General features: G+C 48.0%; 1 protein-coding gene across 4 annotated transcripts in view; it reads right to left on the bottom strand.

Moving 5' to 3' along the window:
• Nucleotides 1-21777, bottom strand: part of HIPK2 (homeodomain interacting protein kinase 2) — a 181899-nt gene that overhangs the window by 101735 nt on the left and 58387 nt on the right. For all 4 annotated transcript variants that reach the window (XM_049894784.1, XM_049894783.1, XM_049894786.1 and 1 more), the window contains one exon: nt 6296-7379. In XM_049894784.1, the coding sequence (XP_049750741.1) occupies nt 6296-7377 (1082 nt within the window). In that variant the 5' untranslated portion in view covers nt 7378-7379. The remainder of the gene's footprint in view (nt 1-6295; nt 7380-21777) is intronic.

Genomic DNA, 21777 nt, shown 5'->3' with positions numbered 1-21777 from the left:
GTTGCTGTCGGGCGCTGTCAAGTCAATTCCGACTCGTAGTTACCCCAGGTGACAGAACAGAACTGCCCCATAGGGCTGTAATCTTTCCGGGAGCAGATCTCCAGGTCTTTCTCCTGTGGAGCCACTGAGCGGCCTTGAATAGCCGACCTTTTGGTTAGCGGCTGAGTACTTAACTGCTGCGCCACCAAGGCTCCTTAACGATTGCATACCAAAGACCATTTTAATTTCACATTATTTCACCTCACAGTTCAAGGTCCTAGAGACGAGCTTGAGGGACAATGAAAGCCAGCCAGCAGCTCAGATAACACATCGATCACTTCTCTGCATGAGAGAAGCTGCGAACCTACAAGCTTGCACACATTTCTAACGGTCTCCCCAGACTGAAGCGTTCAGTTGATATTACCCAGTGTGAACTGGCCCCTTTACTGTTGTCTCTATGAGCAGTGAGATACAAACTGATTTACAAAGTTAGAGCCTGCACGGCACCTGCTTTCTGAGCCCCGTACTCTATTATATCTAACTTGCTGGCACCTGGACTCTCCCTAACTTGTGGGCACTTTGGCTCTTTATAATCGGCACAAGCAGGTACTTTTTGAAAAGACTCAGGTTTTGGCTTTGCGAAGCTGAGCCTTTTTGGCAGCGACTTCTATTTCCAGTCTAGAGGATGGCACTTTGAAGTATGCCCTGTTCCCTGTTGCTGATGTAGAGGTTATAGAATTCCTAGTTTGAGGCCAAGGTCAACGCGCAGGAGAGAACACCGTCTCCGGCCACAGAGAGCCACTGGTGCAGCCAGCTGTCTGGTGAGCCCAGCACTGGTCACGTGGGCTCCAGATGCGGGCGTGTGATGGCTCAGTGTCGACACTCCGTGAGGAATGAGTCAGTGAACGGGGACAGGCCAGGACTGGAGTTGAGGCCTCTTCACTGGACAGGAGACGTGGGATTTAAAGAGACCAGGGCCTCAGAATTGTGCCTTGCAGAGAGCAAAGTCACCAAACAAAACAGCAAACCAAGCTGGTTCCCTCTAAGTCAGTTCTGCAGCCAGAGGCCCAGACCCATGGAAAGCACGCGAGGAAACGCCCCCATTCAGCCTCAAGTCTTTTCCCCGGGTCCTGAATCGCTATGACCTCTCCTAGCTTCTGGGTCTCCCTACCCCTGCCAGTCTGCTTTTTTTGCAGTGCAGTTGATTTACACCGTCATTAACTTAATTAAATTAGTCCTCTGTGCAAGAGTTTACAAAGGATCCCAACACTGGCATCTGGAGTCAATCCAAGCCCCTGAGACCCACATTCAAAACTCACTCCCCTCATCATTCTTTTCCAGCCCAGGCTCTCATCCCTTCACAGTGTTGCTGTCGTTGTCCTCATCTTCCCTTACTCATTCCCATCTCCACAGCCCTAGGCCCCCCTGTACCCCATGTCTCCTGTAAGACATACCTCAAAATTCCTCCATATGGCTCTTCTTCTCTAACCAGCTAACCAGTTGCTGGTGAGTTGATTTCAACTCCTGGCGACCCCATGTGTGTCAAGAGTAGAACTGTGCCCCACAGGATTTTGGTTGATTTTTCAGAAGGAGATCACCAGGCCTTTCTTCTGAGGCACGCTTGAGTGGACCTGAACCTCCAATCTTTCAGTGAGCAGCTAAGTGCATTACACGTTTCCACCACCCAGGGACTCCCAAGAATGGTCTTAAGTGCCTCATATGAAATCTAAACACAAAACCCATTGCTGTCGATTCAATTCCAGCTCAAAGCCACCCTATAGGACAGAGTGGAACTGCCCCATAGGGTTTCCAAGGAGTGATTCTGGCTGCTGGATTGGAATTGCCAACCCTTTGGTTAGCAACTGTAGCTCTTAACCACTGTGCCACCAGGGCTCCCAAATTAAGTCCGGACAAGAGTATTCTGAATCACTCGGAAGAGCAGCAAAACCCTGCACATTTAATTGCTGATGGCCCTTTGCCTGAACAACATGTCTTTTTCCTTTTTTCTGTGAGCAGAGTTTAACACTTGACCTTGTGTTTTAGTTTTCTGGTCATGCTGACAGACGAAATACCCTAGCACCAATTTACTGCTTGCTCTGAAAATCTGATTAAAAAAAAAAAAAAAGAACTGGCATTAATGTGGAATGAAGCAAAGAAGTGGCCAGGACTTCAAAGGTGAGGTAATACAGTAATGGGATTACCTGTAACTCTGCCTTGGGTGTGAGTATGGAAAAGTAACACCTGGAGGAAGTCCATTCTCCCTGGAAGGGTCTTTCTCTAGGAATGGTCTGAGACCCTGCACCTGTCCCCTCTGTCCCTGAGGGGTACCTGAGGTGGGCACTTCCCTGCTCAGATCTGGTCCTTAACTAACTCTCCAGGTGACCCCGGGGCACAGCAAAGCCTGAGAGCCACTGCAGATGACAGTGTAACTATGCAAGGGCCTTCCAGCTGAAGGGGAGACCCACGCATCAGACTTCAACAAGCCTTAAAGAAAAAAAAAAAAAAAGCAGCCTTTGTTTACAGAAAAAACAAACAAGACTGGCCTCACAGGATCCCAACAGCAATAAACCCTCACCCAGGCCACGAAAAGGCCCAATACCTGGGAGAACTTCCCCTCCCTGCCACATGGCCTACTTGCCCAGGCCCCCAGCATCTCTACAGAATGCTATTCCGTGTCACTAGCCAGGAGGATGGTAGGATAAGCCATAACACGCCATGGACAAGACATGTGCCCAGCCAAGATGATGACCCCATGAACGTCAGAGTAGAACTGTGCTCCGTGGGGTTTCCAATGGCTGAGTCACTGCAAGTAGATTGCCAGGCCTTTCTTCCGAGGTGCCTCTGGATAGGCTTGAACCTCCACCTTCTCAGTCAGCAGCTGAGCACATTAGCTGTCTGTACCACCCAGGGACTCCTAGGTCCAGGGAAGCGTGGTGGGAAACAGAGCCAGTAGGCCCTCGGTGTCTGACAGCCCTGCCGGAGGCCAGTCCCACATGGATGATGCCTCCCCCACGTAGCTCCAGCGACACCTTCTCACGGTAGGGCTGAAGCCTCTTCCTGCTCCCCCAGGGGCCTCGACAAGGGACAGCGGAAGGGCTTGCTTGCCCTCCTGAGGGCAAGCAGCCAAGAAAACCAGGCTGAAAGCTGTGGCCTGACCTTGGCCACCGCACATAGCTAGGACTGAAGGAGACTGGAAGCCCAAGACTGCCCTCAGAAACGCTATTGCCATGCATGGGAGCAAATGCTTCTAGGGCCCCCAAGGTGGAGACACGGGGACGGATGGACACCAGGCTGGCTGTGCCCTTGAGACTGGGGCTGGGCGTCAGGGTGCCTGGAGGACTGGAGACATTAGCTTTTCTGGACAGAGTGGCCATGGAGGGGAAGAGGCTACCCTGCTCTGAATTGTAGGCCGCAGCCACCTACCGGCTAAAGACGGGTGACATCACAGCCAAAGGGGCCTTCAGAGGGAGTTGGGGGCTTCTTGTGAAGTGAGAGACAGAGAAGGGCATGAATGGGCCCTTGGGCTGTCAGAAAACAAGCCTGAACACCCACTCAAGGCTTTCCAGAAGGCTCCATCTTGTCAGCAGAGGTTGGTAAGGAGAAGGCCACAACCAGTCATCGTAAGGCCCAGGTCCTCTTCCCAGCTCCCCTGACAGACATCTGCTGCCTGGGGCTCCAATTCTGGGACCTTACCCCCCGGAACCAGGGCAGGTGAACCCACTGGTGGGTCTGTCAGGGAAGGGGCAGGGTGCGTCATGTGGGCTCCAGAAGGTGAGGATGCCGAAGAGCTAAAGAATCCTAAATTAAACCTGCTGACTCAACTCATTAAATCTCGCCCTAAGCTTATAAAAAAAAAAAAATATATACTGCCTTTTAAATAAACCAAAGAAAAGAAAGAAAAAAAAAACAAACCCGTTGCTGTTGAGTCGATTCCAACTCACAGCAACCCTACAGGACAGAGTACAACTGCCCCACAGGGCTCCCAAGGCTGTAATCTTTACAGAAGCAGGCTGCCACATCTTCCTCCTGTGGAGCAGCTGGTGGCTTTGAACCACCAACCTTTCAGTTAGCAGCCCAGTGCTTACCCACCCAGTGCTTACCCACTGCGCTACCAGGGCTCCTGCCTTTAAAAGTCTTTTTACGAGTCCCTACGCTCCATTTTTAGTGAATGGTAATAGAAGCACTCTGATCCCATAAAACGATCCAGGAGAAGGGGAACAGGAGCCCCATAGCACCTCACTCGGGACAGGACCCACGTGCTAAATGTGCAAACCTAAATCTAAAATGACAGTGGCAGCTTCTGGTGACCTGGGAGCTAGCCACGACCCCGAGGGACCCTCAGACAGACAGCTGCTCCACATGGCTGAACAAAGCTTGTGTCACAGAAGGGCCATCGCTGGCCTCACTGGCTGCTCATCTGGTGGTCACCCAGACTCGGGACTCTTCTCTAGCCCCCTCCCGCTGGGATACAGGCGGATCAAGTCCCCTGCCTCGGGGGCTGCCTCCCTTCCTTCCCAGAGCAGCCAGGATGACCAGCACCTGCTCCAGGGCCCGCTGAGCAGCCCCTTAAGGCAGCAGGAACAGACATGGCTGCAAAGGCAGGAAGGGAGCGAGTGGGGGGAAACTGAGGCAGCAGTAGGCCACCCCGAGCCTGGCAGCCAGGTAGGGACCTCCTAGATGGGGGTGTGTGAGCCTTTGAATTTAGTGAGGAGGGCCCCTAGAGACGTCAGACTAAAGAGCGGGCATCACTCAGGAATCACCTCCCCAGGAAAGGAGCGAGGAGGGAGAAACCACACAGGTGGAAGGACGGAAGCAGACTAGGTGGGGGATGTGGGGATCCAAGTCGTGTGGCCACAGAGCCCCCAGGGAGGAGGGTGGAGGCTGTCTGCTGAGCCCCCTCCCAGGCTAAAGGGTGGGGAGCCCTGCTGAGAGACTCAGAGGGTGAGGAGGTCACAGCAGTCTGGGGTGGGGGGGGTGGGGGTGGGGTGCCTGGCTGGGGGCCAAGCAAGAAACAAGAGAAGCAAGTGGAGGGATCTGAGAGGCCAGCCTCAGACTGGCCACAGGCAGTGTGTCCACGTGGCGCTCGCTCAGTGCCCAGCAGGCCCTGTAGCCCAGGGCTGTGTGGAAATGGCCCATCCGCAACGGGGGCTGGTCTCATGGAAGGGCTGGGGGCCCAGTGAGCACTAGGATTGTGGCTTTATTGCCCATGTGCTGACCTCTTAAGCAGGGGGGAGCTTCCATTTCTCACCCACCTCCGTTTCCAGTCGACTGTCCAATGTTACCTCCACCACCCCCAGGTCTCCCCACAAACCATGGGGGGCCTGAGGAGCTGTGCGTCCAGCAGAGTGCCGTGGTTGCTTCACTGCCTTCCACCACCCACCAACCTACGAGGTGTGCAGTGGGGCTCTCCCTAGGTTACGGGTCCGGAAATGCAAGCTCAGAGAAGCTACGCGTTTTGCCCTCGTCACACAGCTGGTAAGGGAGGGACTCAGGTTCAAGCGCAGGACTCTGTGGCTCCAGAGCTGGGTCAGCACATGTGAGGCCCCCAAAGGCGGGGTTGGGGGGCCCGCTTCTGTCCTGTCGTGGCTGCATCCCTGCACCTAGCACTGGTGTGGCACACATCAGGAGCAAAATAAACATTTATTGAATGAATGAATACTTTACATGTCCTTACAATGGTGCTACAATTCTTCCAACACCCTGACTCAAATTCAAAGTGATCACCCACAGAGTAAGCCAGTGGCTGCCTGGGCCAAAGTTTCTCCCTTCTTCCGTCCATCTTTCACATGATGTCAACTACTCTTCACAAAACACCACATTGTGTAAAAGCCTCCAGTGCACGCTCAGCTGTCAAGGGTGCGTTTCCACCACCTTAGCCTGGTATTTAAGACCTCCCGTAATCTGCTCCCTACCGGCACTTCCAACCACATCTCCCACTGCTCACAAGTCCTTTGCTCTGGAAGGTGGTGTTTTCCTCATGTCTGGCCCTGACTTCAGTCATGCAGGCCCGTCTCTCCTCTAGTACCTGGACCCTGTCCCCCTGCCCCATGAAGATCTGCCCCCCTGACAGCACTCAGCCATTCCTGCCAGCTCCAAATGTCTACACCAAGCCTCTCACTAGGCTCCATTCTCATCCGGCTCCTAAATGTCACTTCCATGCACACATGTCCTAGTCCCCCGACTACATTAAAATCACTTGAGGTGGCGACTGTAGGCACGCACTTTCATCTCACCCGTGGTGACCACCATGGCACATTCATGGTGAATGCCCTCAGCGGTCAGCCTCTCCTAGCTGTCTCAGTGTGGATGGCCTTACCTGTAATATCTAGACTGCAGGTAGGTGGAGCACACCGCCTTGGACACATGACTGGCGGAGCCAAAGTCGATGACCTTGACCCTGTAGGGCTGTCTGGATGGATCCACCAGCATGATGTTCTCTGGTTTGAGGTCTGCATGGATGAGACCCAGGCTCTTCAGCTTCATCAGGGCCGTGGCAACCTGCTGGAGCACGGGGCGAATGTACTTGAGGGGCAAGGGGCTGAACTTGTTCTGTTTGAGAAAGTCATAGAGGTTCTGCTCCAGCATCTCGAAGACCAGGCATGTGTGGTTCTTGTGCTGGAAGCACTCGTAGGCCCGCACAAAGTTGTAGTCATCCGCGCTTTCGGTGCTCAGGCGGGCCAGGATGCTCACTTCGATCTGGCCCTGCCGGGCATATGACGGGTGGTTCTTCAGGATCTTGATGGCCACAATCTCGTTGGTACCCCGCTTCCAGCACTTGACCACCTGCCCAAATGTCCCTCGGCCCAGAAACTCGAGGACCTCGTAGGTGTTGGTCATGGAGCACAGCACCTCATGCTGGACCAGCTGGTAATCACCCTCGCTGTTGGAGCCGCTGTTTTTGGAGGTGGCAGTTGACGTAGTGGCAGTGGCTACAGTGGCCCCGCTGGCATTGTTCTGAATCATGGGTGGGTGCTCTTCAATGATCTGCACGCTGCTCGTGTTCTCAATCTCCTCGCTCTTACGCTTGAGCCCACATTTTTGGTAGGTATCGAGAAGGCTCACAGTGCTTCGACGCATTAGGTTGTGTGGTCCCCCGAGAACCTGCCCAGTGACAGAAGTGCTACTTGCTGATGTTACGACGACGTGCCCGGTGCTGCCTGGGAAGATGACGGTCTGCTCGTAAGGTAGGCTTGGGTTTGGGACGGGCAAGGAGGTGCTGACGGTTGCGGTAGCTGGCTGTGATGGTGGTACGTTCTTGCTCTGGCCGTAGACTTTGCTGTGAGAGCCGTACCCAGTCATGTCCCAGTTGGAGCTAGGCTCGACTTTCAGTTTCTTCACACTACAGAAGGCACTTGATTGAAGGGTGGGAGGGGAGAAAACTTGCACACGTGAGGCCATACCTACAAGAAAAGCAAAGGGAAACATCAGCACCCGCAGAGTCACCAACGTGGGCGTCACTCCCCAGAGCCACTTCAGCTCTGCTCAGCAGCCTGGCCATAGAGAATATTCTCCTCCCACTTAAAAACAGGTTTGGGAGAGTGAATCTACTTCACGCAGAAGCACGCGTGGTCGGCCCGCCCATAGGACCACACGGCTCCAGTATCCACCCGCTACCACCAGGAAAGAGGCGACTCGAAGAGGAGAGCCAGGAATACGGCTGAGATTCAGAGACAGAGTATCAGGGCTTAGCTCATCATTGACTTTTTTTTTTTTTTTTTAATAGACTTTACTTTTTAGAGCAGCTTGAGGTTTACAGAGAAACCGTGCAGAAAGGACAGAGTTCCCATATATTCCCTTTCCTCCTGAGACACAGTTTCTCCCAGCGTTAACATTGTGCATTCCTGTGGTACATTTGTTACAGCTGATGAACACTGATACACTGTTGCTAACCAAAGCCCACAGTTCACATCAAGGTTGACTCTCGGAGTTGTACAGTTCTACGGGTTTTAAAGAAGGTGTGGTGGCATGTGTCCCCCATTAAGAGTATCACACAGAATAGCTTTATTGCCCTTAAAATGCCTTGTGCTCCACCTATTCATCCCTCCCCCGCCCCAAACCCCTGACAACCACTGATATCTATAGTTTTGCTTTCCCCAAAATCTCAAATAGTTGAAATCAATCAGTATATAGCCTTTTCAGACCGGCTTCTCTCACTTAGCAATACGCATTTAAGGTTCCTCCATGTCTTTTCGTAGCTTGATAGCTCCTTCTTTGTATGGCTGAACGGTACTCCGTTGTACGGAGGTACCACAGTTTGTTTATACATTCCCCGACTGAAGGACATCTTGGGTGCTCACCATTTACTTTTTGATGACTATTAGTTTATGACAGAGACTGATTCTTCCTCAGTTCTCACTGTGTTGCACCCTAGTATAACTGAAGACGCCATTAGATGGCCCAGCTAACTGCTCTGTTCTTAGTCACCGCACAAGGTCAGCTCAGCCGAGTCACGGACCATGCCTGTCAGTCTCACTTGTTTGAGGAAAACTGTTGCTATCAAACCCAGTCACACAGCTGCTCAAAACCCGCTGGCTTCTGGATGGACCATAACTACTCATCCACAATTTTTGGCGGCCTCAGAAATCTAGAAGGCCATTATTCTGGAATGGTTCTACAACTTACAATTATTGTGATGCTGGAAACAAACAAAAACTCATAGACAATGTATTAAGGAAAAATAATAAGCTGATGAGGAAGGATAAGTTCTTACGGGTCAAAATAGAAACAAGTATTGCCCATCTTCTAAGCCACTGCCAATGAACACCTGGCCATCTACCTCTGAGAAAAGCCAGCCACTGAAAACCCTATGGAGCACAGTTCTACTCTGACACGCACGGGGGTGCCATGAGTTGGGATCTACTCAGCGGTGATGGTTTGGATTTTACTGAAGCACAAGGACAGTGGGGTTTCCAGTCAAGCAGAGATGTCACTGCTGGTGTTGAGCCATCTAGTGTCTATCTCTCTGACCTCCCATCACCCTAGCCCACCCTCCTTCAGAGACCACCCGCCTTCTACTGTGCCCAGGAGCCTGAGGTCAGCTGCCATGCTTTCCACCTTTGTTCTATCTCCGTTTCCCAAACGTTTTGCAATCACTCACTCTCCACTCTCCATCCTCTCTTCCTTATCTCCAAACTCTCCAAACTTTTCACCACTTAAGAGTTCCACTGTTCTCTTGCTTCATTCTTTCTGCTTTCTCTGGAAACCTGCTTCATTTACTACCCTGTCGCTTACAGCTTTCACTTTCTCCTTGTTAACTGGATCTGAGTCCTTAAAAAAAAGAAAACAACCAAACAAGCTACCATCGAGGCGACACTGACTCATGGCAGTTCCGTGTGTGTCAGAGTAGAGCTGGGCTCCACAGGTTTACAGTGGCTGAGTTTTGGAAGGAGGTTGGCAGGGCTTTCTCCTGGGGTGCTTCTGGGTGGCCCCAAACCAGCCACTTTTCAGTTAGCAGTCAAGTACATTAACCATCTGTGCTAACTGGATGGACTTCAAGTCCTCAAACCAAAACCAAACCCTGCTGCCATCGAGTCAGTTCTGATTTAGCGGCCCTACAGTAGGTGCTTAATAAATGTTTGGTGACTGAACCCGGGGCTTAATCATCTCCTTCTGCCTTCACGTGTGTGCGCACACAAACTCCCAACTGGAAGGCAAGGGCAACGGCCGCATTCCCCTCTCTGAGCTTTTCTTCAGTGTTCTCCTTAATCAACCCCTTCTCTCACCCACATATACACACTATAGTGCTGGGTTCCTAAAGGTAAAACAAAAAAAAACCAAACCCGCTGCCACCGAGTCAATTCCGACTCACGGTGACCCGCTGTTGCACAGGTAACTGTTCCACGGGACTCTCTCGGCTGTCATCTTTACAGAAGCAGACCACCAGGTCTTTCTTCCATGGGTTTGAACCACCAACCTTGAGGTTAGCAGCGGACGCAAACCCCTTGTGCCACCCAGGCTTCTTTCTTAGCCCTTTGGTGACCTAATTATTTTCTGCTTTGAATTTTTGTTTACACCATGTATTAACAGAAGCATACTGAATCACTGACTGCGTCCGAATTTTTGGCAGGCAGCATAGATTTTTGTTGTTGTTGCCCCCTCCCACAGGCGTACCCTAAGTGTTCAGTGGTACACATGAAGAACCACGAATTATACCCCAGCGTCCCCACCGGGGTCTATTGGTATGTACGTGTAACAAACATTTTCAAAATTTCTATTTTTCCTACCAAAAATTCAGATGCCACATACGATATCCTGTAAAAACAGTAATTTGTGGTATGTGCCCATTTCTTCGGTTTCAAATAGTCCTAAGGGTTCTTGCTTTGCACCGGTACATACTGTCAGTGGTACAGCAGCTTCCCAATAAAATAAAGGCTGAAAGAGTTCACGGTCACTGCATGTACCGCCAGGCACAAAAGGGTTAAGGGTAAATGACTTCCTACTTGCCTAAACCGCTAGCCTTTCCTCAGCCCCTATCCCCCCCCCCCCCCCACCTCTCTGCAGCATCTGGTACTGCCAACCACGGCTTCCTCTTGACGGGCCTCTCTAGGCTGGTGTGAACCTGGAGCGCCTCCTCTCACTATCTGGAGGTACACTGTGTGCTCTGGTGACCCTGCTTCCTCTTCCTCTCTTAACTCGCTGGCATTCCCAGTGCTGTGACACTGCTCTCTCCGGAAGACATCAGCCATTCAGTTTAAGCTGTCATTTCTGTGCAAGCAACTCCCACATGTTTATCACAAGCCAGGCCCTTCCTCATATGCTCCAGTACTCTTATTTCTGCCTCCTGCCACAATACCAAACACTAGCTTCCAAAGGTGGACTCCATCTTTGCCCATGGACCTAGCCATCTCAGCCTCCCTCCTAACGTCCTCAGTTCTGGTCATAAAATATTCCTCTAGTTAACTGGTTCCCAAACCATGGATTTCCCTTTGATTCTCCTTCTTTGCCTCCATGGATAAGAAGGTGCTAAGTCTCATTAATTTCTCCTTCCTTCAAAATAGCTCTTGCATCCACCTCTTTATTTTTTGTTTTTACAGCCACTTCTGTACCCAAAGCAGTTACCACTTTCTAACAGGACTAGAGTAAACACAGAAGTCTGGTCTGCCTAAGCACTTTTTCTCTCTCTAATTTGCTTGTATTCAACCACAGATTAATGTTTCTAAAACCTCTCTGAGCATTTCCCCCCTCTATCCAAAAACTTCCAATGACCCCTAGTGTCTAGAAGATAAAGTTGAGGACTCCTTAATACCTTCGCATTTTGAATTCAACTTACCTCATTGGCTTCATCTCCAACTATTCACCTTCTGGAACCCTCGACTATAATGAAGCTGGCTTATTCATTGTTTCTAGAAAGTCTCTTATACTTACCACCTCCACACTCTACTTACCATTCCCCGCCTGGCATGTCTTCACCACTTCTTCAACTTGTCCAAAGGCTATCCCATTCAGATCCTCCCTCTTACCAGATATTTCAACCCATACTGGTCACGCCCAGCTCTCCATTCCTACAGCACTTACTGGATCTACCACGTGGCCATCTATTTGGCCATGAACTGTTTCTGCCTCATAAATCTCTTGTATTTTTGAACCGAATTGTCTTCTGTGTTCTTCAACTTTTTACATGTTTAGGTCATATTTCCATAAGTAGCCTATGTTCTGAGAACAGGAGCTACAGGCTGAACTTGCTGCTTTCTTTGTGTTTTCCCCAGTAATAAGCCAGGTTTACGAGACACAGTAGAGCGTAGCGTTGATGGACGCAAGCCCTGAAGCTGGCCAGGCCTCCAGAAGAGCTCAGTTCTCTGGCTCTGGAGCAACCCCAGTCCCATGTGCATGGCCTCACTCTGGAGATCCGAGAAACATCTGCCAACACTGATTCACCTCAACAAAGGCTGTTTAAAAACCTAGGCAGATGCTAGGCACTCCCGTCCTGGGGTCGTGTTCCATCTGCACTCCGCCTCCAGGGGCGACCCAACACCTGCCCTGAACCCCCCGTACCTGACCCCACGGATAGGCTGGCAGCATCTCTTCTCATTCGGATCCTGAACTTCAGCCCCCACCTGCACAATCTGACTACACTTCTGCGTACACTTTGCCTGACAAGACTGCTCGACCTGCTGACTCAGAACCCAGAACTTCACCTGTTTCTTCCTGCTGCTCTGTGTTCAAGCCAAAATCCCCCTAACTCTATAACCCACTGTCATCGATTTGGACTCATAGCGACCCTATAGGACAGAGTAGAACTGCTCTATAGGGTTTCCAAGGCTGTAATCTTTACGGAAGCTGACTGCCACGTCTTTCTCCTGTGGAGCAGCTGGTGGGTTCAAACTGCTGACCTTTCGGTTAGCAGTAGAGTATTTAACCATTGTGCCACCAGGGCTCCTTCTCTAATGCTGTAACAACCCAGAAAATGGTTATTCTATATTCATCAGTATTAATTAAATATCCATATTGTTTTAGATGTTGTATACAATATAAAAATGACCAATTCCTTGTCTTTCAGTAGCTCAGCCACTAAGAGACAAGGCAAAACAGGCCTTTCCTTCATCTCCTGGTATCTGTCTTGCCCACTCGAGTCCTCAACCCTCACGTACTTGTGGGAGGTTGGGGTGGTGGGAGAAGAACACGCTGAGGGTATATAAAGGAGCTAAGACTCCAGTCTCTAGTTCTCACTGTTCCAAAAAGATCTTGGTGGGAAGGCTGGGGTGTAGGGTGGAATTTTACAGAGGGGAAGACGGTGGCTTATGACCTATTTGTTACTGGGATGACAGCCAAGGGTCATAAATTTGTGGCAATCGTCACTGGCTGCCTCTGGTAACAGATGCCCAGGATCAGAGAGGGGACCTGCGTGGCTGGAGACACCCTGCCTCTTTGCTGGCCACATGGCGTGGCCACTGCTGCTCCTTTGTAAGGTCAACAGCCCCAATTCCAAGAACTGGACCCAATTCCCAAAACGGCCTTATTATCCATATTCTGTAATGGAAGCTGTACTGCTCTGGGAAGCAAAATGCTCAAAGAATATATAGTCAAAGAAAGTCTTTAATAATAATTAAAAAAAATTTAAATCCCTAAAATATCTTTATAAGGAGTAAAACACTGTTCGTTCATGGTTGTGTAGCTTAATCTTAAAATAATCTAAAAATAAGCAACAACCAAGCTTATTTCCAAACGTTTCTCCTTGGGGGCATTTTTCTGTGAAAATCTTCTGGATTCATTTGGCTCTCAGTGAATCATACCTGCAACCTGTGCCCACCACTGTATTTATTCAGATTGCTAAAGCTGGGGAGGTGTGCCCTGTGATGAAACCCACATTTTTTGCCCTGAAGGAAGGGCCACAAGTTTCCTTTCTCTTCTTTCTGCGTCGACTCCTATACTCTTCAGGGGCTGCTTCCTCTTATTGCCAGTGTTCTTGTCAGAAACACGGGCTTAATGGGCACTTTCCGTCTGACCCTATGGCGAAATCTCAATTGCTTTTTAAGTCATCTCTGCCCTTCCCTTCTGGCCCTTGTAAGAGAAGGTGGGTTTTGCCCTCCATGACTGGGGGCCGGGGGCAGGGGGCTATCACAGCACAACAGTGAGTGAGGCTGGGTCTGGAGCCCATGGGGAGCAGAGTGAGGGACTCAGGAAACCATGGCAGGATCTGCCTACAATAATCACCCCTGCTCTACAGGGACCTGACTCAGACCTCTCCACAAAGGCCTAGGTAGCCCACCAAGGTAAGCCTGACCAGATGGCCGCATTTCCATTCACTACGAAAGTACAGCAGGTCCCTAGAATCCAGGCTCACGCTTCCCGTTAGCACACTGCCTGGTCTCCTAAGCAGGTCAGCGTCATAATCACTGACCATCACACAGGCCGAGTGGCCTTCTATATCCTTTTTAATGTTCCAGAGGCAAGTTTATGTTGATGTCATGGGGTGATCAGTAGGGAGCATTTTAAAACAACACATTTATTAAAACCTATGACAACTTATATCACACACCGTATGCAACATTCTTCACTGCAGATGACAAATGAAAAACAGCATCTGTAAAATGGACGTCACAGAACCATCCCGCAGTGAGCAGAATCAAAGGCCCTTGTCTGTAAGGAGTCATTCATCCCTCATCACCAGCACAAAGGCTGCAGCCTGCTCCTTCCTGCCTTTGGTTATCCAGGCATTTTGGGTGCTTTCTGATCAGCCTGTACACTAAAGGCAGTGAAGGCCCTGGCCCCGATTTTGGCTACTTTATTCAAATATCATTTGCATTTTTTTTCTTTTTTTTACAAACATGAACATAAGTCTGCATTTTAAAATACAATTTCTTAAAAACATTTGCCTTCTAGCCTTTATTATTGACACCATTTACATCCTCAGGGTTCTCAAAACACCTTGTGATTCTCTAGGTTTTAACATCTTGGGCAGCTGGGAGAGGGACCAGACTCTGGGCTGGCTCTTTTAGGAAGTTTGCATGGGACTGTCCCAAAGTATCCCTGTTGGGTCAGCTCAGTGAATAAGCGCAACCTCCCCCCTTTATTCTCACAGGGCCCTTGTTAGAAAACAAGGAAGTCGAGTGCTAAATTTAGGCTTCTATGATAAAGGGGGAAAAATGAGACCGACTCCAGACATCCAAACCCACGCTATTCTACGTGCCTCTTTGTCTTACTGACTTCATGAGAAATTCATCTTTCTAGAGGAAAGAAGACTTTTTCCACTTAATAAAAAGAAGAGCTAGAAATCTTCCTGTTCCTTCTTGAGGTCTTAAATCACGAGTTTTTTTTTTTTTTTTTTTTAAATGACATTTGTGAAAGGATTGGCTCGCTTCGTGGATTTTTTCCACTTATTTGCTTAGTTTCTTCATAACTTTATATTTCACAATTAGATGAACTGAAAAATTGCCTCACTTCTGAGTACATTTCCTTTCCATTTCACCACCCCACATTATCTACTGGGAGATCAGACCTGCCGAAACTACACCGATGAGCGAGGGTTCAACTGTAATTAAAAAAAATAATAACAACAAAAAAAAAAGCCCTTTAAATTGAATCCAATTTCACTGAACTTACATCCAAGCTCGAGAGAAAGAATTATAAGCATCATCAAAAAACCCATTGCTGTTGAATCGATTCTGACTCATCGCGACCCTGGAGGACAGAGCAGAACTGCCCCATAGGGTTTCCAAGGAGTGGCTGGTGGATTCAAGCTCCTGACCTTTTGGTTGGCAGCCGAGCTTTTAACCACTGGGCCACCCGGGCTCCACATGAGCACAGTAGCAGCAGCACTTTATCAGCATATAAGGTTTAACTTGGGTTTGGCAGATGTGACATGGGTTACCCCTCAGAATCCAGTTACCTTACTGAAGGGAACAGAACCCTGAATGCCTTAGCTTAAGGGGCTCCGACTTCCCCATTTCCTAAAATCCCTTGTACAAATGCTTCCGCTGAATATGCATATTTGATAGAAGCTGCGGATCCCTAGGTGGTACAAAGGGTTAAGTGCTCAATTATTAACCAAAAGTTTGGCAGTTCATACCCACCCAGAGGTACCTTGGAAGACAGGCCTGGTGATCTGCTTCTGAAAGGTCGCAGCCTTGAAAACCCTATGGTGCAGCTCTGCTCTGCACACGTGGGGTCGCCAGGAGTCGGAATCGACTTGATGGCAACTAACAACAGATCTTCTTATTTTTTTTTTTTGTAATCAAGAACTCAAAGAAAGGATTAATGCCCCATACTTAACACAATGCTGTCTGCTTATGTATCATGTAGTACACATACAAGCCGTCATAATATTACAGAATATAAAAAGGAATCTCTATTTCAAATGCCAAAAAATATAAATGCTAGAAACATGCCTCTGAATGGACATTTTTAAGAACCTAAAAAAGGGTTAATCTTTATAACCCTTGATAACCCTGCGTAACATTGATAATTTGATGCCTCGGGGAGTTAGAAAGCACTAGAAAAAAATTTTTTCGTTGACATGCTAAATAATATTCAAAAAATTATAATGATAATTATCCTGCTTATCAAGCTTCTATTTCACAAATGGCGCAAAGATAATTTTAGGGTGGCCCCTTTCTAAATGATAAGTTTCTAAAACAGGGTACACTAAATGTCTATGAGGTTTTCATATTCATTTTCAACCACAGTCTGTTTATTCACTCACTGTGTAATGTTAAATATACAGTATCGCCCACCAGAGCACCGTTCAGGATCAGCCCCAAGCTCTGCAGAATTCTTTTGTCAATAATGACAAAACGCAGCACCAGCGTTTGAAGGAATACATTTCATATAAAATCAATCATTAAATCCGCAGCAAGGGTCTTCCCTATAAAAAAAAGACCAGGGTAGGCACAAAGGGAAACACAAAGACACTGAAGATGCAGTCACTGCCCTAAAGGAGCTTAAAATCTCACAGGGCTGCCAAGTTCAATGCAAATAAAAAGGGCAACTGGAAACTCTAGGCAACATAAGCAACTTGCCAAAGTAAACCGGAGGAGTCCAGAGCCTGTGGGCTGTGGTTAGGCAAGGTTTTACAGGGGGGCAAAGATCTGAGGTGGAATGAGAAAGGTGGCGGGTTTTCTGAAAGGCAGAGGGCACTTTTCTGCTGACAGGACATAGGTTAATCAGTCTACCAGGAGAGCAAGGCTCCATGGTCTCTGTCCTCAGGAAGCTTAGATTTTGCTTGGAGACAACTCAGGAGCCTACCCACAGCAGTACTACATGAACAAATACCAAACCCATAAATAAGCACCAACAGACACTGCGTACACCAACAGCCTACTTATCCAGGAGGGCCATCTTCTTATAACTTGCAATTTTCTAGAGGCAATTTCTAAACATGCAAAAAAAAAAAAAAAAGTTGGGTGAGGCACTACCACTAAAACCCACCACTTCCCTCTATCAGCCCTCACAAGGTCTAACTCATTTGCTACTAAGACCTGATTGACAACAAGCTGGTAGTCGTCTTCGTTGTTAGGTGCCCTCCAGTTGATCTGGGCTCACTCCACCTCATGTGACAAAGAGGAACTGTCCCACATGGTTTTCTGGCTGTAATCTTTACAGGAGTGGATTGCCGGATCTTTCTCCCACAGAGTTGCTGGGTGGGTTTGAACCGCCAACCTTTTGATTAATAGCCAAGTGCTTAACTGTTGTGCCACCAGGGCTCCTTAACAACAAGCTGTAGGGGACTTCCATGACTGAGTTTATGCTCTGTGTCACACTCCACAACTGGAAGGTAAGGTGCATTTTCCCTGTCTTACAGATGAAAAAATGAGTTTAGGGAGATGACATAATTTGTCCCAGGTCACTTTGCTGGTAGGTTGCAGGGCTGGGATTTGAACCAGGGTCTGACTGATTCCTAAATTTATGAGAAGCCCCAGACAGAGGTACAGCACCGGCCAAAGGAAGACTGAAAGTTGTATGTGAGAGGCGGCGGATCTAAACTACGCGGTACTACCCCTGGTTAAATAATGAACACCCGTAACAACGACCCTGGGTCATCTACCATTTCTGCACCCTCTGTTTATGACGACAGGAAGGCATATTACACAATGAAAAATACCATTCAAAATTGTTAAAATAAAAATAAATTTAGCTCTGTAAAGAGGTAAACTTCACTTATTGGACTCATACTGGCCCAATGGACCAAGCACAGAAGATCCAAGTTAAGGGACCTTGAGCAGGTTACCTAGCCAACAGGAAGGCTGTCCCCTGGAGAGGTAGACTGCCTGCGGAAATAGAAAGGAAGTAGGAGCAATACAGGACTTTGCAGAGAAGAAAAGGCCAGACGCACTGGCAGATGAGATGTGAGGGCGAAGGAGAGAGAGGAATCACACACCTCAGTGGAATCACACACCAGAAGCAGCAGGGCTCCAGGGATGGGTACTGGGAAAACAGAAGTGGTGTTAATGGGTTTGTCTTGTGGGGAAGGGAGAACAGAACCAGTTTTCAACAAGTTGAATTACAAGCACTGACAGGGCATCTAGATGGAAATATCCGGCGTACAAGTCTTCACGCTGAACCTAGGAAGCAAGGAACTGTTCAAATTACTAAAGTTTAAGTGTCAACAGCCACTGGTCATTGACGATCAATCAGCATCTAGCTCCTATTGGTTGGGTTACATCTTGCCTGAAGATAACCCATTTTGGACCGAGTGGAAATCAATAGGATGGGCTAATCCTGTACAGGGTTAATTGGATGGGGATTAACTAAGAGAGTTGCTTACTGAGAGAGCAGAGTCCAGCTGGAGGAGCTCTACCACGGAGAGATTTCACTTCCGCATCACTGACAACAAAGAAGGAATGTTCCGTAGGTACTCAGAAAAATCCAGGACAGGAGAACGGGTGAGAGGTCACTGAGGGAGATGATGAACTGTGGGCTGTCATCAACACCCAGACGGAAATGGAATCCATGTAAGGTTGTTTCCCAGGAGAGATGCTGAGCAGATGGCAGATACAATAACCCTTAGGGGCACAGAGAAGTTGTCAAATAGTGTGAGGAGGACAGTATGTACGAGTCACAGAAAAGCCAAGGATTAGATGATGATAAACACAATTAAGGGATTGACTCTGGAGAAGGAAAACAGAGCAAGAGCTACTGGGCCTGGCTGGGAATAGGTCAATAGCCCTCTTTACACACGGAGTCGGGAGGAGAGGAAGAAGGGGCACTCTCCTGGGAAGAGAACCAGATGTGCCATGTTATGCTCCTTGCTGTTCTAAGAAATGTGATTCTCTTAAGAACTTTCAAAATATTTTACGTCACCTTCCTTGAATCTGAAAATTCTGCCACAAGTCATGTTTCTTTAATTAGGAAATCATCCTTTTCCTACCATTTGTAAATTCTCCATATATCTATCTACCTAGTGGCTAACTAATTGTCAAAGCCAGCCCCTCTCCATGTTCAAACTTACTTCTCTTTTTGAAAGTTGCTAACATTAGCCGTAACAACTGTCTTAGTCATCTAATGCTGCTGTAACAGAAATACCACAAGTGGATGATTTTAACAAACAGAAGTTTAATTCTCTCACAGTCTGTTAGACTACAAGTCCAAGTTCAGGGTGTCAGCTCCAGGGGAAAGCTTTCTGTCTCAGCTCTGGAGGAAGGTCCTTGTCATCAATCTTCCCTTGGACTAGGAGCTTCTCTGTGCAGGAATCCTAGGTCCAAAGGACATGTTCTGCTCCCAGTACTGCTTTCTTGGTGGTATGAGGTCCCCCTGTCTCTCTGCTTGCTTCTCTTTTTTATATCTCAAAAGAGATTGGCTTAAGACACTATCTAACCTTGTAGATCTCATCAATATAACTCCCATTAATCCATCATAGTGATAGGATTTACAACACATAGGAAAATCTCATCAAATGACTAAATGGTAGACAATCACGCAATACTGGGAATCATGGCCTAACCAAGTTGACACATATTTTTGGGGGACACAACTCAATCCATATCGACAACACTGAGCTTTTCTCAAGTTCACCATCCTATGACCTTCTACACCATATTGCCCTGAGCAAAGTCATAAATCTCTTCGATTGAACCAGGACTTTGTTACAATGTGTGAGTCCAGGCAGTCTGTAAATTGATTATCTACAGGTCATATTACCAAGTGTTCCTAAGCAATCTCAAAATGACCAATTCCATTCAATGCTGGTGACATAAAGAATGGCTGGTAAGACACACATTTCTCTGTATCTATCTCCAGGAATCAGTGAAAGGAAAACAAATTTGTACAAAATGACTCAACAAGTCCTTTCCCAGACAATACTTGGATTAAATAAGAATATTAACCTTCTATGTCATTGAACCATTTGGGTAGAAATTGTTAAGTGGGAATCTAATCTGTTGTGTAAACTTTCACTGAACACACGCACGCACACACGCACACACACACACACTACCTATATATAGATAAAGAATATCAACCTTCTAAAAAAGACTTAAGGAAACCAAAAGCGTTTTACCAAAGCATACTTTTCTTAGGGAAAACAGTTATGGTCTTCCAAAAGAACGCTCTTCATTTTTCCCTCCTTGGCAATAAGACATTTCACTTTTTGCTCTCCCCACATCTTGCTTTAAAGGACCTATGAGTGCCCTGCAATTATTCGAACGTTATATATGGCAACAAGCAAAAGGAAAGTGATTGTCTCAAGGTAAGTTTCTGCATTAAGTTACAGTGCTTCTGGGAAGACCGTGCAGGAACACGCCTCTATGTGTGTGGTGTAGAAAGAACTGGCAGAAGCATGGTGATGAGAACACCAGAATGGGAAAGAGTACGCTTGGTGGTCAGTTCTGGCTCTCAGTGTGGCAAACGTTTCTGACGGAGAACCTGAACGTGTCCCAAAGACACATCAGGTGTGGGCGGGGCCTGGGAGGGTGAGGGTTGGCCATCTCCCTCTTCAGGTTCCATAGGCACCAGTCCTCACCTGCGGGCTACACCGTCCTTTCTGCCCACGCTGTCCCGTTTCTCAGTTCTGCATTTTTCTTTCCAACCGAGGATCTCAAGAAAAAGGCCAACATCCACAAAGTATAAAACAAAACCAGCTGTGCTTCCGATTTCAACCCGGAGTAAGTCCAGTTAAATACACATTTTTCAAAGATCTTGAAGGCTGCTCACTTTGTCCCTGAAACATTCGAAATAAGCAGAGTCAATGTTTCAATAGCACTGATGTCCAGGTGGCAGGAGCTCTGGTGGCGCAGTGATTAAAGCACTTGGCTGCTAAAGGAAAGATGGGTGGTTCCAACCTACCAGCTGCTCTGCCGGAGAAAGATGTGGTGTCCTGCTTCCATAAAGAGGACAGCCTTGGAAGCCTCACGGGGCAGCTCTACTCTGTCCCACAGGGTGCATAACAACAACATTCAAAAGTGTTGTCCCCAGGCACTTCCTATACTGCTGACATACCAGCCCCTCCCTCTCTACGGACCAATGTTCAAAACCACTCCCGCCCACCTCAAGGGACAAGGGCTGGAGCAGGTACTGAGTAGGCTAGCCAGGTGTCTAGCAACGATAGGTAAGCCTCCAATTGAAGTTTGCTATCCTACAGAATGCCTCACAAGCCTAAATCAACACTAAAAATCTGGTAGGCATCTTTTCTCTTTTATGCAAAAAGGAATTCGTTCTCTCTAAATTTCTAGTACCATATTGTTGTTGTTGTCAGGTGCTGTCAAGCTGGCTCCGACTCATAGCAACCCTATATGCAACAGGACGAAATACTTCCCGGTCCCGCACCATCCTCACAATCGTTAAGTTTGAGCCCATTGGTGCAGCCACTGTGTCATTCCATCTCGTTGAGGGTCTTCCTCTTTGTTGCTGACCCTCAACTTTACCAAGCATGATGTCCTTCTCCAGGGACTGGTCCCTCCTGATAACATGCCCAAAGTATGTGAGATGAAGTCCTGCCATCTTTGCTTCTGCAGAGCACCCCAGCTGTACTTTTTCCAAGACAGATTTGTTCGTTCTTCTGGCGGTCCGTGGTATATTCAATATTCTTCACCAACATCATAATTCAAAGGTGTCAATTCTTCTTTGGTCTTCCTTATTCATTGCCCAACTTTCACACGCATATGAGGCAATTGAAAATACCATGACTTGGGTCAGGCGCACCTTAGTCCTCAAAGTGACATCTTTGCTTTTTAACACTGTAAAGAGGTTTTCTTGCAGCAGATTTACCCAATGCAATTTAATTTACCATATTGGTAAAGTAAAATTACATCTTTTCCTTCCCTAACCCTGACCCCTTTCACACCCTGCCTTCACCTGATCTGCCTTTTTGAGCTTGCTCATGTTCTTCATGAGAAACGTTTGACTCGCTGAGAATCAGACCATCCTGGT

This window comes from Elephas maximus, chromosome 8 (genome assembly GCF_024166365.1).
Source record: "Elephas maximus indicus isolate mEleMax1 chromosome 8, mEleMax1 primary haplotype, whole genome shotgun sequence".
In the NCBI taxonomy this organism is placed as follows: domain Eukaryota; kingdom Metazoa; phylum Chordata; class Mammalia; order Proboscidea; family Elephantidae; genus Elephas; species Elephas maximus.
This window is presented reverse-complemented; position numbering and strand designations above follow the sequence as displayed.